The following is a 19,264-nucleotide window of genomic DNA, read 5'->3' as shown; positions in this document are numbered from 1 at the left end:
GGTTTGCGATGATGGCTCAGATTCAACTGGCGCAAAAGAATACCACAGAATAATGGCATCATATCAGTTACTGGAATTGACCTGTATAAATGTTGCAGCCAAACACTGAAGGAGTGAAGTCAGTTTCAATTCCTGAATAAGGCTGAATTAGCATAATTTTCATAGTTCATAGAATCCTATAGTCCTGAATGAGGCCATTCAGCCCACTGAGTCTGCACCAACCACAATCCCACCCAGGCTCTATCCCCATAACCCCATGCATTTACCCTAGCTGGTCCCCCTGACACTAAGGGGCAATTTAGCTTGGCCAATCCACCTAACCTGCATATCTTTGGACTGTGGGTGGAAACCAGAGCACCCAGAGGAAACCTACACAGACGTGGGGAGAATGTGCAAACGTCACACAGACAGTGACCCAAGCTGAGAATCGAACCCAGGTTCCCGGTGCTGTGAGGCAGCAGCACTAACCACTGTGCCACTGTGTCGCTTTGCAGTCAAAGGAGACTGACATCATGGGGAAGCCAGGAATCCTAGCAAAACCGTATCCTTGTCTCCAGCAAGAGGGAATGAAGTGTAGTCAGCTCTCATCAAATAGAAAGTCTCGGTGGCTTCCTACACACAAGTGTGGATGGCATGCTGTAAGGTGTGGACAATATCTCCAGCTCCAACTTCTAAGATGCCAGACAGATAAACGATAATTGTCGCAATCCCCGTCGCATCCACTGGCGACGAGGTCCTACCCAGCGCTGAGATTGGAATTGTAGAGGAGGTGGTAGTGACGATACCCATACTGAAATGTAAACATTTCATACATTGTTCCTCACTGAGGCTCAATTAAGTGAATTGCTCCCTGGACACTTGAGAGCCCCTCTTCCCCCTCCTCCTCCTGCAGTTGCTTGTCATGCTCTGCATGACCACTGTTCATTTTCCAAGTCATGCTGTATTCCAAAGGGCATTGCTACCGGTGCACCCAGATATGGGAGCAACTGGTTTATGTCGAAGACTTGATGTGAGCAAAACATCCTTCAGCATCTGCCATACCACTCTGTGGCAACAGCCAGAATAAATTAATCCTGAAAGTATTTTTTTAGATAGCATTGTTAGTCGTCCCTTCGTGCTGCTTTGTCTGCGATAGATAAAGAGTCTGTTAATTAGGTGAATAGCCTCCAAAATGGCAATGTTGACATCATACTGAATACTGAAAGGCCTGGATCGACTGGACGTGGGGAAGATGTTTTTATTAGTAGGGAAGATAGGATCCGAGTAAAGGGACAACCCTTTAGAACAAAGATGAGGACAAATTTCTTCAGCCAGAGGGTGGTGAATCTGTGAAATTCATTGCCACAAAGGCTGTGGAGCCCAGTCATTGAATGTACTTAAGACAGAGATAGATAGGTTCTCAACTGGTAAGGGGATCAAAGGTTACAGGGAAAAGGAGGGAGAATAGAGTTGAAGAACTGATCAACCATGATTGAATGGCAGAGCAGACGCTATAGGCCAAATGGCCTAATTCTGCTCTTGTATCTTATGGTATACTATGCAGTATTGTGTGCTGACTGATGGCATGATCTGCCTTTGCGTCAGGTATCCAGCAGATGCTTAATGCGCCGATGCTCACACCTTCATCAATATGGTGTTTGGACTGATTCCCCCCCTTGCACATCCGAGATGTCATTTTGGAGTTCTAAGGGCACTCCTGGCACGAAATAAATGGTCGGCTTTGAACCCAATTTCTTGCCCCTCTACCTTGTCCCAACAATCTGCCTGTACTTTTGCATCAAAGAACATCTCCGACTGCAAACGTGTGGCATTTCATTTCCCACAACAGGCATTCTCTGCGAGCGGTTTTGCCAATTAGTGCTTAATTGCTGGCAGTTTTCTGGTGCAAAGTGGCATCCACAAGAAACTCAGCTGAGCTTCTCCATATTGTATTTCACTTTAGGCAATTATTAAGGCTGCAAAATTAATGGATTCTTATCCCACCAGTTCAAGGCCGCGTGTTAACTTAGATCACCACCCAACAAGAAAAGTACAGCACAGGAACAGGCCCTTCACCCGCCATGCCTGTGCCAATCATGATGCCCGAATCAAACTAAAAATAAAGCTTCTGCCCTCACTCAGTCCATAACCCTCTATTTCTTCCCTGTATACGTACCCATCCGGATGTCTCTTAAATGTTGCTAATGTGCATCCCTCCACCACCTCTTCTGACTGCATGTTCCAGGCACCCGCCATTCTCTGCGTGAAAAACATCCCCCCGCGCATCTCCCTTAAGCTTTCCCCATCTCACCTTGAACCTGCGGCCCCCTTGTAATTGACACTTCCAGCCTGGGAAAAAAGCCTCAGACTACCCACCCTGTCTCTGCCTCTCATAATTTTGTGGATCTCTATCAGGTCACCCCTTAGTCTCCATCTTTCCTTCAATTGCTTTGAACTTAGACGCCGTTATCTACTCTTAAAAAGCAATCTGTGTGAGTCGTATATGGTGTCATCTTAACAGCCAAAAAAAGAGAGAACTCTGTCCCACTTTGTTTTCAAGCCATCCCAGTTACTGCCTTTTATTAAAACATGTTGTTTTGGCCCAATTCCAATGTGACCTGTCATCTTGCTGAAAAACACAGTCTGTTAGAAAGTCGGGAGTTTTTCTATTTTAAAAAATAAAGCAAAGATAACTTTTTTTGTGGTTGCTTAACGCAATGAATCAGTTGTGTTAAAAAAAACAGACTAACAAAAGCTAAATCTCTCCAACCTTTCTCTGTGGACTGATCACTCCCACTGCAACAACCCCCCCCCCCTCCCACCCCCCGATGCATTATGCAGTTAAATACACTGAGACTCTTTACTGCTCCCAACATAGATTGTAGCAGCCTCCTTCAGCTGACTGCCACATTTTAAGAGAGGGCTCAGTGAGCACCTTGTCAAGGGCATTTAAAAACAGCCCCAAAAAAAAATTGCTGGCCTTGCCAGTGACACCCACCTCCCGGGAATAAATGTTTCTCAAAACTGCTGGCACGCCAATGCGTTTGTAGTAGTGTAGTAGCCACCTGATAATAGGGCATTCATTCCCTGTAGCTTGGCTTCTTTCGCAACGTGCTAACTGCTGAGGACCCAGTACGATAATGACAGAATCATTACAGTGCCGTTACCAAATCAGATTAAAAGTACTTGATGCTTTCTAAATTGCCTTTTCTCCTCTGCAGCAAATGCGGAAGAGAGTGTGCGCATTTATGTATATATATATATGTATATTTTAAATGCCATTAATGATCTTATCCAGTGAACCTATGATGAAAGCAGCGTGTAAGCAAGGCTGCCAGAGAGCGTTTTACATGAATGCAGCATTGCATGGTGGTTCGGGAAGAAAATGAATACTTCCTTTCTGGGTGAAATGTGGCTGGTGGGGGGGAAGGGGGGGTGGGGGGAGGTGAGGAGGAATGGCTGTTTGAATTCAGAATACATCAAAAATGTGTGCAAGTCACTATGTTGTAGTCTGAAGCAATAGTTAGCAGGGACTTATTGATATGGCCGCTGACAGGTTTTATACTGTGTTGCTGCAGTAGTCAGAATGTCAAACTAGGCTCACAGGACAAGTTTTATTTATTAGTGACAGAAGTAGGCTTACATTGACACTGCAACGACGTTACTGTGAAAATCCCCTAGTCGCCACACTCCAGTGCCTGTTGAGGGAAAATTCAACATGGCCAGTGCACCTAACTGGCACACCTTTTGGACAGTGGGAGGAAACCGGAGCACCCAGAGGAAACCCACGCCAATGCAGGCAGACTCTGCACAGACAGTGACCCAAGACTAGTGATTTGATCCAGTGCAGAATCCCACAACATACCCTGAGAATTTCAATGTTCATGACCACACTGCACAAGTGGTCTTGCACAACTGCTTGCAATGTCCCAAGGAACTGTGAGAGTGCCAGTTGCTGGGTGGACTGGAGCATTGACACATTCCTTGCTGCAAATATCAAAATAACTTGCCCTCTCATTGTCTACAAAAGACACACACACTTCCATTTACACACAGATGCACATATACTATAACATCAGCGGAGAGCAAACTAACAAATGTGATGTAAGATTATAGAATCCCTACAGTGCAGGAAGAGGTGATTTGGCCCATCAAGCCTGCATCAACGACAATCCTACCCAGGTCCTATCCTGGTAACCCTTCATATTTACCCTGCTAATCCCCCTGACACTATACGGCAATTTACCGTGGCCAATCAACCTAATACGCACAACTTAACAGCAGACTTATAGTATTATTTGTCTGCAACACACAAGAAATAATATTTTTCACTGTATACCAAGACATATGACAATAATGAATCAAATCTTTGGACTGTGAGAGGAAACAGGAGCAAGCCCTTGCAAACATGGGAAGAACATGCAAACTCCACGTGGACATTCAGCCAAGCCTGGAATTGAATTTGTGTCTCTGGTACTGTGAGGCAGTGGCGTTAATAACGGTACCATCACAACTGCCAAACTTCACATATGCAGGGATCAGTATATCTGTTTTAAGAATTTGTGGGCAGAGAATCATTCAGCACAGATGGGAGACATTTGGTCCATCATGTCCCTACCAACTTTTCAATAGAACTAATTAGACCCAGGCATCAATTCTTACCCTATTGCTCCGTCATTTGAGTTTACAGGGTTGAGGGATGATTTGATCTAAGGTGTCAACTTATAGTATTGAGGGGATCTAAATGGGTGAATTGGAAGAGACTACTTCTGCTACTTCTTGGGGAGACTAGGAGTGGGAGCATAGTCTAAAAGTTAGAACCAGTGCTTAAGGAGTGAAACTAAAAAAACTTCTTCATTACCAAAGGGTGGTAGTGATTTGAAATTCTCATCTACAAACAGCAATTGAAGCTAGGTTAATTATTCATTTTAATACTGAGGTTGTTGGATTTTTGTTAGCCAAATGTGTCAAGAATTTTGAGGAAAAGGTGGATTTCTGAAGTTAGGTTGCAGATCAACTATGGTCTCACTGAACAATGGAACATGCTTGAGGGGCCAAATAGCATTTTTTTCTCTTCCTATGCTCTTACACAATGGCACTGCTGCGTCACAGCAGCAGAGACACCGGTTTGATTCACGACTTAGGTCATAGTCAGTGCGGTGTCTATGCATTCTTGCCATGTCTGCGTGGGTTACCTCCGGGTATTCCATTTTTTTCCCACAGTCTGAAGGATGTGCTGGTTAGGTGCATTGGCCGTGCTAAATTCTCCTTCAGTGTATGCGAACTGGCACAAGAGTGTGGCAACTAAGTGATTTTCACAGTAACTTCATTGCAGTGTTAATGTAAGCCTACTTGTGACACTAATAAATAAACTTTAAACGTTTTAATGTCTATATTCAATTCCTTGTTGAAGGTGATTATTGAACCTCCTTCCGCTGTCCTTTCAAGCAGTGCATTGCAGATGCTGTTCGCAATGAATTGTGTTCCTGTTTAGCCTTACTTTAGATTGACTGTACAGGGTCAAAAGATTCAGCATCGGCTTGTGTGCAGAATCTTGTCTGATAGTATTGCTATTGCAATACTGAGCCAGACACAAAGAGTACAACATTCCCCTTTATCTGTCAACTTAACTGTCAAAAAATAAGGAGAGATGTGGAAAATAAATCGACGTGTGAGTTATTGTTCTGTTTTAGTAGACATGCGGGTCCCAGTTTGCTGTGGTCACTGCATATGCGGTGAATGTTCATGTGCAGTATTTCCGCTCGCCAATGCACAAGGCATTTTATCGGAAACTCCCATGATTATTCAAAAGGCCCTACGTCCTTCAACAACAAACGGAATTTCAAAGCGCGAGCTTTTCGTATTGACACCAGAACTGTTAAATCAACTGTTTTGTCACTTAAACTCTGTGACGCTCACTTGATGTTATTCGTGTCGATGTTGCTAATCACGGGATGATGTCGCAGAAATGATGCTATGCAGCTCTGCAGAGTGGACCAAGACCATGTGGGTAGTATTCCCCACTGATGGAATTGGTTAGTTAGCTACGTAAAGTATCGGACTTAGATACATTGCAACAGCCCTAGTGACTTGAATCTGAGCACGCTGAACTTGAAAGACTATTTGAGGGTGACACTTCTATTTTACATATTATGTGTATATAAACCCACTCTGTTCCTGATCTCCAACTAAGAACTGCCTTTGCAAATAGTGCTTCACACCAATGATAATAACTGACTCAGGCATCGCCTCATGTCTGAGATTTTGTTTGCATTGAAGCTAGCAGGTTTTTTTTGCCTTTTGCAAAATGCATTCTGCATGTACAACATTGTACATCAATGTTATTTTCTTTCATTCAAAGTCTGCAAAATAATATTTGGATTTTGTGATCTGAAGGGATCATCTTTTTATGTGTAGTTTATTGCTGGTGGAGAGTTGCATTCTTCTAAAAAAAATCAGCAAACAACATTTAATGATATGGCGCATCTTTTAACTGGAAAAGGCTTGCAATGTAACGAGAATAGTAGGCCTTACTGTTAAATCACTGATTCTTGTAATCAGTTTTAATGTGAAACAATGCTTTCAATTTCATACCATTTGTGCATGGTCAATTTTTATTAAAGAGTAATTATCAGTATGGTAAAACATTGTTATAAATTGCCTTTACTACTGCAGTGTCAGCTATTCTGCTGTGGTGTCTTTTTGACTTCAGCCTTTTTTTTTAAACTTTGTTTCGCTTCCTATTATTTAAACGCTTTGGCCCAAGAAAGCATCCACTATTTTGCAATTTCTGTGGCGGTCTTTTTTTCTAAAATAAAGCCATCATTTTACATTAGCTTTCGGTGTGACTCTGTCAATAGCAGTGCTTTCTACTCCAAGCTCTCAGCATCAGCGCCGAATGCTTTGCACCAGAGAGGAGTGAGCCTCTTCTGGCCAGGGCCAAACGTTATCTCCGCTGAGTGATCCTGTGTATCCAGGATCAGTAATTTGACACCAGCAACTCCTGAAGAGATGTCCTGACCCTTCAGTGTCAAACTCTAGTAACCAACCAGCTCGCTACAGCAAGTCAAGCAGTCAGCCCCAAAACAGCTGGAAACGGTTACTTCACAACAAGACTAACTGATGCACTCTGCTAAATAACACAGCAATTCATACATCCACTGGTGAGAGATTCCAAAATGTTTAATCTCGCAAATTGACAACTTCTCTTTTTTCCCCCCTTTTCTATTCTGCCCACTTTCATGTCTTTAAGCAGCTCTGTGGTTTCTGCACCAGATGGATTATGAAAGCGGTGTAAAAATAATTTCACCATATTTACCACCACCTAAATATCTATGTGCTTTTTATTAAGTTGGCCTTCAATGTGTGAATACATAAATTCCAGTATATCGGTTTACAACCCAGACTGTTTATGTGAAATTATTCCATGAACAGCCAACACACTTACCTGCTGGCACAGTTTAAATTACCCGTTTCTCTTTTTTTTAAAAAAAAAGAAAAAAAATTCAGGATGTACATCGAGCAAATTTGCAAAGACTAGGTTTGAATGCTCACTTTCTGAAGCATCAGCTATTTGCCACCTATCTCAGATTTCAGAGGCTACGATCAATGCATCCTGCTGAAATGCTGCCTACAACGTGAATTTCATCCAATTTCCAGCATTACACATTAAACAGGTCCATGTCTCTTTGCCATAACCTTGAAATGGTACCAAATGCACAAAGTTTACTGTTTGTTACAAACAGAGTAACGGAATGGCAATGGGAGAACATGAACAAAGGCAGTGATTTTGTACATTAACCACTTATGCTTTTTTTTGCATTGGGATCTTGGTTAAAAGACAATATGCTTTATTGGCAATCTGCTAACTACCGGGCAAACTGGGTAACGTTTTCACTGTTCCCACCATTAGAAACGTCCATTTCATAATGAAAATTAAAATTCATAACAGCTACTGATATGGCATAAACACCTCCTACATAAACGAACTCCGGCCTCTGAAAACTTTCCAACCACACAATATTGAGACAGAATACAGCATGCTAAACATACCAAGGGGCTTTTCTTTCTATTTTCTTATTAATGTTGTTCAATTAGCCCCACTGTTTCATTCAATGCATGCATGAGGGGACATTAATATGCACTGGCAGTTCTCACAAACAATATTCCTCTCAAGCTTTCCCAAGCTAGCATGCAATAACTGGCAAAAAATCAAAATAATGCTCAAACCAGCAACGGTGCCCACTTAACGCAAAGAAAAATTTCAAAATTTGAACTCTTGTGCTTAAGTACCTGGTTTTACAACAGCAAATATATCTAATATGTTACAGACTAAAGGCAATAATTTTCCCAGTGACATGACAACGCATTTAAAAAAAAACAAATCTGCTATTGCTGTGGGATTGAAAGTATAATTCCTGGCATACTATCACAGAAAACTGGAGTGCCATAGGTATGTTCAGGGTGTAGGCACCCAGAGTGATAATGGTATTAGGAGTGAAAATAATGACAACACGGGTATGTTACAGTTAATAAAACAGATTGGAAATGGTGTATTATGTAACACACTTTGACTGCACCTCTTGACTTTTGTTTAGTTGTGCACACTTGTGTGAATTTATTTTTCAATAATGAGCAAAACAAAGAAAGGGGGGAGCAAGTGAAGGTGAGAATAAAAGACATCGGAGAAGCATATGTCAAAATAAATGCCATTTGAATGACTTTAATAAGCATATAATAGAAAAAAAAACAGTCTTCACAGAACAAAAGAGAAGAGACAAGAAACCATTTCTTTTTTTTTGGATAAACCACAATATTCCAAATCGGAACAGGTAATGGAAAGGCATTGTCAAACCCCATAAGCTGTCTGCTTATGATCCCTTCAGAATTTATGGGAGCAATTTTTTTTGTGTGTGAGTACTTAATGAGGTTGCTTCAAAATCACTACAGTCCTTTTTTCTCTCTCTCTCTTTCACTCCCTCTTCCCGTCCCCCGGCAAACATTTTTTTAAAAAAAGGTAAATACGCACAAAACGCAGTCGCGCCGTCCCAGTTTAACTTAACAAAATGTGTTAACTTAACAAATTGCATTTTTTTTAAAAAAAAGAACTCAGTTGGATCAGACGCTGTTTGCACCCGCTCGGCAGTTTACAAAAGAGAGAGTCTTCATTTTGGTCATCTTAACAGTGCTTCTTATTATACACTGATCCCCAGCCCACCACACCCCCCCCCCCCACCCCCGCAACACCCCTTGCATGACAGAGGCAAAAATAAGAGAGAGAATGCGTACTATCTAGAATCAAAAAGTGTACGTTTTAAAGCATCACTTTGGTGTAAAAAAGACTTTAGCTGACCAGCTTAGCTAATGAAGCCTTCGTACACTGTCAGTAATAAAAAATAAGTTTCAATCTCAGATGTATTTTTTAAAAAAAACTTTAAAACATTCTCACTACAGTGACTGTATATTTTAATAGCAAGCATTGGACTTAACACACAGAACCGAAACTTGACGTCTCTTTTCCTCTCTCTCTCTCCCGATTGGCAGGGATTTAGGAAATTTACCGCATTTATAAAACAAATGCAGTTTCCTACTGTGTGATAACAGCTTACAATTGGGAGTATCCAAAAAAAAACTAGTTTTAAAAAAAAGTGTCGTAGTCTTAAAATCTGTTAAAACTCTGAAGCAATCACCGCCCATGTACAGAGCGCCAGGTAAAATTAACACATTAATGGCACCAAAATAAAAACACAGATTGTTGCTAATATAAGTTGAGATCTGTCCGTTTCCTTAAAAAAAAACTGCGGCAAAAAAAAACAATAAAAATCGAGGAAAAGAAAGATGCGTTGAAAGTTACAATGTCGGTTTCTGGTAAATGCGGAAAATTGCCCTCAACTTTCCCTCTCCCTCCCTCCCGAAACAAAACAAAAAAGGTTTACTTTTTTATATATTTAAAAAAAAACACACAGCCTGCTGAAATGATTCAGTGCATATGGACACAGTTCTTGTTGCATTTATATACAAGCTGTTTTATATTCGCCAGCTGAAAAAAAACCGAGGATTGCACAAAACAATTGTAGAAAGTTCAACTATTCTTGCGGTAACTTGTGTTCAAATCAGACAGATTAGAAACCAACGCCATGCCCCCAAATGGAAAGTAAACCGGTACAAAATAGAAGTGACCGTACATGTCCAGCATGCAGGATTCGTTATTTTTTTGTTGTTTTTTTTAAATGCAGGTTTTCTGTTTCTCTACATATAACCAACAGGCAAAATACATGGATGGGGAAGGGGAAGGGGTAAATGTTTGCAGATAATTATCTCTCTCGCTCTTTCTCTCTCTAAACAATTCTCAAAAGCAGGCAATGTGGATGGGGAGGGTGTTTATAGATGGAGATGGCAGGCGCTTGTGGGGAGAGTGGTGGGTGGGGGTGGGGGTGGGGGGGGGCAACTCACATGAAGAAATCTGGAGACGGTGGGCTGTCGCTGGTGGAGCCAGCCTCTCTGAAGCCAGTGCTGGCTAGTTTCTCGCACTTGAGTTTGTACGCGTCTCGTTCCCGCATCAGCCTCGCCACCTCCTGCTTGAGCTGCTCGACCTGCTGGATCAGCTGGGTCTTCTCGTTCTCCAGCAGGTGCTTCTGCTGCACCCGCTTGTACCTGCACGACTGAGCGTAGCCCCGGTTCTTCAGGGTCCGCCGCTTCTGCTTGAGGCGGATCACGTCGTCCTTGGAGAAGCCGCGGAGATGCCGGTTCAGCTCCCGCACCGACATGCTGACCAGCTGCTCGTCCGAGAAGCGGTCCTCGGCGTGCAGGCTCGGGTGGTGGTGGTGGTGGTGGTGGTGGTGGTGATGCTGCTGCTGGTGGTGGCTGGGGGAGCTCTGGATCTGCTGGGAAGCCGAGGAGTTGGAGTTGGAGGAGGAGGAGGAGTTGGAGGAGCTGCTGGAGGAGGCAGGCGAGCTGTGCTGGTGCTGCTGCTGCTGCTGCTGCTGCTGTTGTTGTTGGTGGTGTTGGTGATGGTGGTGGTGATGACCTCCAGGGTTGGCCAGCTCCTCGGCGCTCACCCCGGGGTACTGCTGCTGTGGCTGCTGCTGCTGGTGGTGGTGGTGGTGATGGTGGTGGCCCCTGAAGCCCTCGAAGCCCCCCTGCAGCTGCTGCACGGCGTGGGCGCTGCCGATCAGCGCCTCCACCGCGTCCTCCGGGGTGAAGTTGAGCGCCTCCGGGTTCAGCTGCTGGTAGTTGCTGGTCATCCAGTACAGGTCTTCCAGGTGGGTCTTCTGCTCGGTGGGGCTGAAGCTGGGCGAGGAGGGCACCGAGCTGCAAGGGGTGCTGATAGGGGTGGAGGACACCGAGCCGGTGGGCTGGAGCCGGTTGCAGTGCCTCCCGGAGCGATCAGTTCCCAGGGGCTCCTTCTTCACGTCGAATTTCATCAGGTCAAAATCATTGACATACTCCATGGCAAGCGGGCTGGTAGGCAACTCTGCATTAATCGCCAACTCTGTAGTCATTGCTTTGAGTCTCTTCTCTGATGTCCCCTGACACTTTCTTAAAAGTCCCTCTTCTTCCTCTGTAATTCTTGGTGTTTGCAGTCCTTCTTCCTTGTTTTTTTTGTAATTCTTGGTCTTGCCTTGTCTCTGCGTGGACAAAGTCCCCTTCTTCGCCTTCTCTCTCTTCCCCCTCTGTTTGACTTTCCAGGGTCCTTTTGCAGCGACTTCTCTCGATTAAGTCAAACTTCTTTGGATGGCACAGTGCATGGAAGGAGAGAGAGAGAGAGAGAACCAGAGGAGAGGGGAGGGGAAGACTCCCTTGCCTTGCCTTCCTCGTCACAACGCAGCGATCACTCTCAAAACTGCCCGGAGCTCACATGAAGAAATCAGCCGGCGCCGCTCTTGAAGCCAGACAGGGAAAATAAAACGAACATTAAGAGTAAAATAAAAAAATTGTTTCTTTTTAAAAAAAAGCACAACTGGGGAAAGAGGCAGAAAGTGCCCCCCGGGGGTGGTTGCCCCTCTCACAATGCTGCAGAGCCCCGGTGCAAGTTCTCTCTGTGACCCCTCCAGATGAAGCAAGAAAGAGAGAAAGCTGCCTGCTTGCAAAAGGCAGGAGCTTTTACACTGCTCGTCTCAGCTTTGCCTCTCTGCAAAAAGGAGAGGGGAGGGGGAAGGCAGGGGGGGAAAATAAATTAAAATAAAAATCACCCACAGCCAATCTGCCGCTGATCAGCCAGCTTTTAGCACAGATTGCAAATCTCCTTTTTTTTACAGTATATACCCCCCACACACACGTCACCCCCCCTGGAGGCGGGGCTCAGGCCAACCCCCTCGCCAATCAGCGCCTCCACACCGAGGAATTAGCATAATAGGATAGAAACAAGGGAAGTGGAGTTTGACAATTAGAACCAATCAGCTGACAATCAGCTGGGCTGCCCAGTGCTGCCAATCCAGCCTTGCTCAAACCAAAGACACTGACACAGAGAGAGAGAGAGAGAGGGAAAGGCTTACAGAGATACAGAGGCACTGACACACACACACAGAGGGGGAGGCTTACAGAGATAGAGGCACTGACAGAGACACAGAGAGGGGGAAAGGCTTGCAAAGATACAGAGACACTGACACACACACACACACACACACACAGAGGGAGAAAGGCTTACAGTGATACAGAGGCACTGACACACACACACAGAGGGAGAAAGGCTTACAGACGTAGAGGCACTGACACAGAGGGGGAAAGGTTTACAGAGATACAGTGACACACACGCACACACACACAGGGCGAAAGGCACAGACAGAGACACTGACAGACAGAGAGCGAGAGAGGCGGAACGGCTTACACAAATACAGAGGCACATACAGATATACTGACATACACACTTAGAGAACCGCTTACAGAGACACAGAAACACTAAGAGAACTGCTTACAGGGACACATGTATACAGAGACACTTACAGAGACACTGAGAGAACCGCTTACAGAGACACATGCATACAGAGACATTTACAGAGGCACTTAGCGAAACACTTACAGAGACACAGCGACAGACAAAGATACTTAGACACCGAGACACTTAGAGAAACACTTACAGAGACACAGAGACAGACAGACACGATTAGAGAAACGCTTAAAGAGACGCAGAGACATACAGAGACACTTACACAGATACCGAGACACTTAGAGAAACGCTTACGGAGACACAGCCACTTACACTGACACAGGGACTGGGAGAAATGGTTACAGGGCCACAGAAACATACGGGGTCACTTACAGAGACACAGAGGGAAACGCTTACAGAGACAAAGACACTTATACGAACTCGGAGATAGACGCTTACAGAGATACAGACACAGAGAGAAACGCTTACAGAGACACTGACAAACACGGAGACACAAAGACATAAGATACACTTTTTAGAGACACTGGGAAACACTTACAGAGACACTTAGAGAAACGCTTACAAAAGCGGACAGAGATATGGAGAGAAACGCTTACAGAGACACAGCCACTTACAGAGATAGACACAGACAAGGAGAGACACTTGCAGAGACACAGTCAGAGATATACAGAAACACTTACAGAGACACATACAGACACTTAAAATGGTCTCTCCCTCCCAGCACATATAGAAAGATTCATTTCCCTCCAGCTCAGCCCAAGGCACATAATATGTGTGTATAGGGACATATACAAGATACATATACAGGGTTTGCTCTCCCCAGCTCATATACACAGTTTTCCCCTCCCCCATAGTATCCATAGCTTCTATTCCAGTGCAAAAGGAAGCCATGCGGCCCATCGAATCTCTCCAAAACAGCATCCCACCCAAGCCCATCTCTCTGCCCTATCCCCATAACCCTGTGCATTTACCATGGCTAATTCACCTAACCTGCACATCTTGGATTACAAAGGGTCAATTTGGCATGGCCAGTCCACCTGACCTGAACATCTGTGGACTGTGGAAGGAAATTGGAGAACCCGGAGGAAATCCATGCAGACACCAGAAGTAGGTGCTGAGAAAGGTTAGCCATATAGAGCATCACCTCCCCTTAGCTGTTTCCCCATCCCATACAGAGAGGCCCTTAAACAGAGACCCTCCCCCACCCATGTACAGAGCCCCCTCCCTCAGCCATATAGAAAGCCCCTTCTCAATCATATACGGAGCCCCTTCTCAGCCTATATACAGAATCCCCTCTCAGCCCATACACAGAGCCCCCTCTCAGCCCATATACTGAGACCCCCTCCCCTCAGCCCATATACAAAGCCCCCTCCCTCAGCCCATATATAGAGACCCCTCCCTCAACCCATATATAGAACCCCCTCCCTCAATCCATATACAGAGCCCCTCCCCAGCCTATATCAAAAGCTCCTCCCAGCCCATATACAGAACTCCCTCCCCAGAGCTTATACAGAGCCTCCGCTCAGCCCATGTACAGTGCCCCCTCCCCAGCCCATATACATAGCCCCTCCCCCAGCCCATATACAGAGCCTCCCACTCCAGCCTATATAGAGACGCTTTTCCCACCCACCCGAGCCCATATACAGAGCCTCCTCAACCCTCCCCCAGCCGGTACACACAGGCACTTCTCAAGTTACCCCCCTCGCAGCCATTGCACTCAGGCTCTCTCCACCCATTTTCCTCCGGAACCCATTTGCAAAGGTTTAAGTCCCACAGTCCCCACTACCGCCCCCCGTCGCCCTCCCCCCCCCCCAACCCCCCCCCCCTCCTCATTTGCAGAGGCCACAGTCGCTCCAGCACCCAATCCACTTGCAGGATCTCCTCCTTTCCCTAACCGCCACCACTCTGCCAGGTACACATTAAGCAACTCTTCCAACAGTCAATTAAATTTCTCACTCAACAATTCTCCCTCTCCCTTCTCCACCTCTGCCGCATTCTTGTGACAAAATGTGCACCTCTCTGTCTTGCTGATCTCTCACTCTCTGCTCTTATCTTTCCCCAACTCTGCTATCGTTCTATCTCGAATCTGGTGTGTTCCTCATTTTATCTTGTTCTCCCTGTTTGATCTTTTAGTCGCTGGCTTTCACTCTATCTCTACCTGTCTCCATCTCCAATATTATGTTATCTCTCTCTCTGCTCCTCCCCTGTATTGGCCGACCCTAACACCTCCTTCCTCTCATTCTCCCTCGCCCTGTCATTCTCCAACACCTCACTTTCTCTTTTTCTTTTTTTTAAAAAAAATCTCAGTCCCGCCTTCCTTGAATTCTGTCTCCCCCACCCCCCAACCCCGACACACACCCTCTCGCTAACATTAAACCAGGCATGGCATTCAGAGTTTACCCCATCCACAATCCTCATTTTTTGTTTTGGAGGGGAGGGTGGGGGGTGGAATTAGTGCAAAGTTTGAGTTCTAACACAGACGTTTGAATCCGGGACCAGTGACAGCGTGGAGATTAAAAATGAGCCAGGCCGCTCTATGCTCACGACCTTGCTGTACTGCAGCCAAGAGCAGTATTTGCTCTGTAAGAGGCGGCGGGGGGGGGGGGGGGGTGTGGGGGGTTGGGGGGAGGTGGTAGAGGGCGTTCAAAAGTTGTTCAAATCAAAGGTCGAAACCAGCGCATTTCTAGTAAGGCGAAACACAAGGACCCGTAACAATTCCAAATAAAACGCAGATAATCAAATTCACGTTATTCCCCCCCCCCCGCCCCCACCCCCGCGTTGGCATGCATGTTAATGTGAACCACTCTACGCCATTCTTAAAATATACTTTACAATTTAGCTTGGGAGAAAATCGTTACTCTGTAGATCGATACTCTTTTTTTCTCCACCGTTAACAGATTATTTTCCCCTCCCAGGGACACTGACAGTAAAATATAGACCACCCCCCCCCCCGCGTCACCCCTTGTGTAATATTTATTGCAAATTAAAGTACCCAAGGAAAAAAAAATAATACACAAAGACTGATTGGTCCCTGGTACAAATGCAGCGTACTTTGCTGGGACGCTACATGTATTAGGCTGACTGGTGCTGCGATGTTACACTCAACTCAGTCAGGGAAAGCTCTACAAAGTGCGACCCCGTGTGTTCAGATCACAACACAGGGGATGAGGACGGGAGCAGGAAAAACGCCGGAGTATCAGTCCAGCGACACGAACCCGTTATCGTTTCCAGCGCACAGCCCCGCAGATATTTCAGTATCAGCACAGACAGAGCGCCGGTTCCAGGAACAAAAGCGACAACGGTTCCAAAGTGGGCAGGGAACCGCCGTACCTTTTCGCTTTGTTAAAAAATCAAAATGGCATTAAATTCAGATCTGGTCTATATGGAATGTCATTTTAAACACTGACGGATACGGCGACGGGAAACAGTTGTTTACATCCAGCACGTTCCCTAATGTCCACAAGTATTCAACACTCCAGTATCTCGTTAAACCTCTGGGTAACTGATTCCTTACAGCAAATGCGCCTCATAGTTATCTGCGTTAACTCATTCCAAATAGTTACAGGTTGCCTATAAACCATCTCCAATTACTTTTTTTGCGCCAACTATTTATATGTCACACTTAAAGATACGGTGTGCAATAATTTGCACAAAACGAGATTTAGATTGTCCGGTCAGCAATATCTACAGGAACCGCTACAGCCAGATTTCTCCACATTTAATCTGGTTTGAGCCCTGTTCTCTGATATATAATATCGAAATCAGTTTTTTTATTCCCGCAATGCTAGCTGTATCCTTGATTCGGACTCCCCTCCAGTTCCCAATTTATTACAGACAGTCGAGTATCTGTTTAACTTGTGCTGTGTGTGTGTGTTTTAAAAAAGCAAATAAGGATGTAATTATAACACTGTCTCTGATAAATGTCTACAGCGTTTTGCAACATCCTTGTGCACCGCTTCGGTCCTTTGAAAAGTCCAGCCGGCTTCATCGTCTTCCTCGGGAAAGAATAGCGGGACAATTCTTGGAGAGAGGAAAATCCTTTCTCAGTCCGCCGTGAGTCCCTGGGTAGATGCCCCACAACAAATCGCCTCTCGATCCGGAGGGACACTGGAAAAGCCAGAACATCTAACTCAACAATGACAAAACAAAAAGTTCCAAAGGCTGGACTCACAGTTAGAAAAGATGGAATGGTTTTGGTTGAAGTGTGTGTATATTAATATCAATCAGGGCCAATTAAAAAATAGTCCCAATTCAATTAATTATTTACTCACTGCCTCTCAGCACTGAACAATCGAAGTTTAAATCGAGATATGCAATCCCGAAAACAAATAGTTATCAATCATGGCAGAAGCACAGTCAGTTTTAATATTTAAATTTCTTCCTGAAAAGTGGATCATAATTTTGAACAAAATAGTTTCTATTCTACTCTCCTAGGCTTTCATTTTAGCCAAAAGAAAACGCTAATTTCAGCCGATTTATTAAGATGGGGTGATTTAAAAGTATAACAAGTAAATGTAGTTTTTACTGAAAACCGGTGAGTTCACTGATTGCAAACGGGGCGCCAGCCTAACAAAGGGACAGGGACGGAGGCTATGGACTTTACCGCAGAAAATTCCTGTCTGCCTCAGACGGAACAGTGATGTTGGCACTAACATAAGAAACTGAATTTTAAAATGATGATTGCTCCAGTAACAAAAATTCATGGCACCAACTCTCGGCCGGCGAATTTAGAAAACTAATCAACTGGCGATTTTTGCAAGCCACTTTCATACAAGCTGCAATCGAATAGAAAGAGGCGGTAGAGATATTAAATAATTTTTCTGTGTAGATTCCCACAATCGTACCTTGTTCATAGAGGATCGAAGGAGAATCCGTTAGATTTCTCCCTCTGGAAAATTAGTTTGACTGGTGCTTGGGTCAACATTCTCCAGACCCTCCCCGTTCTACAGGGGAGACACCGGAAAGCCCGGGGGCATTCCTTTCTCTCGAGATTTAGGTGCCCGGGTCTGTATTTTCCAGGTTGCAGAGGGACAGAGTTGAGATCGATTTCATCACGCGGGGTTCAGGAATGGATCGCCTCTGCCTGCTATCGGGTTGTCACGATTTGAATACCTAAATGAATGTATAGGCCAGTAAATATGTTTCCACACATACATCGCGCTCAAAGACAGGGGCGATTATTCGCGGGTCTAAAGGGCATGAATTAGAAGGGCGCTCTCTCTGTGAAAGAGAGCAGAGGGAGAAGAGAAGCAGTAGAGAGAAAGAGAGAGAGAGAGGGAACATTTCACCTCTTGGCTGGCTAAAATGAACTTCGAAACGAACAGGGTTAAGGGGATTAGACAGAAGGGTAGAGATTGGGGAAAAAGCTTACATGATTTAGATCACACCGAATTAGGTTTATATCGGGTTAATTAAATACAGGACACACGAAGCTGTTTTGCAAAGGAACCCCATCCTTCAGATACAGAGCCGTACCATTTGCTTACAAGCCGTTACAAGTGAACTAGCTCCTCTGAGCGAAATAGGAATCACCTGCAGTTATAAGCGAGATGTTCTGAGGCGCCCATTTCCAACCCAGACTCTGATGCTGCTTGGCGGAGGAAGGGGGGGGGGCGGTGGGCTCCGGGAGGGAGCCATGAGAATAGAACTCCCCCCCCTCCTCCACTAACCCCCCCTCCCCCCGGCACTGCACCCCCCCTCCCCCCCACCGCACGCTGTGCTTGGTCCTGCTGAACTCTCTCTATCCACAAGTGGATCAGTGACCAGCCATGTCTGTCATAGACACACACACACACACACACAGTTTAAAAGAAACACAACACACACACATATACACACACTGCAACGCGTATACACAAAAATCACACACAAGCTGACAACGCCAAAGACATATGGACAAAGCAGGCGCGCTTATTCTTCGCATGTATACACTGAACAACGAAAAGAAACCCCAAATGAGCAGATGATACAGCCTTATCCCCAATGCACTCACACACACACTCACTGAGGCCAACGCATCACCAACTCTGATAGACAGATAATAACACAAACATCAAACAAGAAAAATAAAACACGATATCCAACCACAACACATATGCTCGCTCCCACATGTGTGTTGTGTGTTGTGTGTGTGTGTGGTGGGGAGGGAGAGGAGGAGCCGACCCTCCCACATCTGTCATAAGTGTATCGTTTCACCTTCGACCCGATATTTACAGCCACCGTCAGGGCTGTTAGCAAAAGAGTTCTGAGAACGGGCAGAAGGCACACGTGAAAACCAACTTCTTTTCTCCCTTAAAGGAGACTTTTGCTTTGTGCATCTTGAACAGAACAGGACGGGGGCCGGGGGGTGGTTTGTGGGGTGTGTGGGGGAGAAACAGCTGATTATTTACCCTACCAAAT

At 45.1% G+C, this 19,264-nt stretch overlaps 1 protein-coding gene across 2 annotated transcripts; it reads right to left on the bottom strand.

Annotated features, from left to right (window-relative positions):
• Positions 1-9,213: 9,213 nt before the first annotated feature.
• LOC145353840 (transcription factor MafB-like) lies at positions 9,214-18,955 on the bottom strand. 2 transcript variants are annotated; one of them, XM_080204691.1, is made up of 2 exons: positions 18,870-18,955; positions 9,214-11,860 (listed from the first exon to the last, which is right to left on the bottom strand). In XM_080204691.1, the coding sequence occupies exon 2, from the start codon at positions 11,478-11,480 to the stop codon at positions 10,428-10,430; it is 1,053 nt and encodes a 350-aa protein (XP_080060817.1). In that variant the 5' UTR covers positions 11,481-11,860; positions 18,870-18,955; the 3' UTR covers positions 9,214-10,427. The 2 variants fall into 2 exon arrangements, with proteins under 2 accessions (XP_080060817.1, XP_080060818.1); XM_080204692.1 differs by lacking the exon at positions 18,870-18,955 and adding an exon at positions 17,710-17,727.
• Positions 18,956-19,264: the final 309 nt, after the last annotated feature.

This window comes from Carcharhinus amblyrhynchos, chromosome 16 (genome assembly GCF_965287045.1).
Source record: "Carcharhinus amblyrhynchos chromosome 16, sCarAmb.v2.hapA, whole genome shotgun sequence".
Classification (NCBI taxonomy): Eukaryota; Metazoa; Chordata; class Chondrichthyes; order Carcharhiniformes; family Carcharhinidae; genus Carcharhinus; species Carcharhinus amblyrhynchos.
This window is presented reverse-complemented; position numbering and strand designations above follow the sequence as displayed.

What these genes read in the sequence shown, in the direction of transcription:
- LOC145353840 (XM_080204691.1), bottom strand. Translation starts at nt 11,480, where the DNA reads ATGACTACAGAGTTGGCGATTAATGCAGAGTTGCCTACCAGCCCGCTT.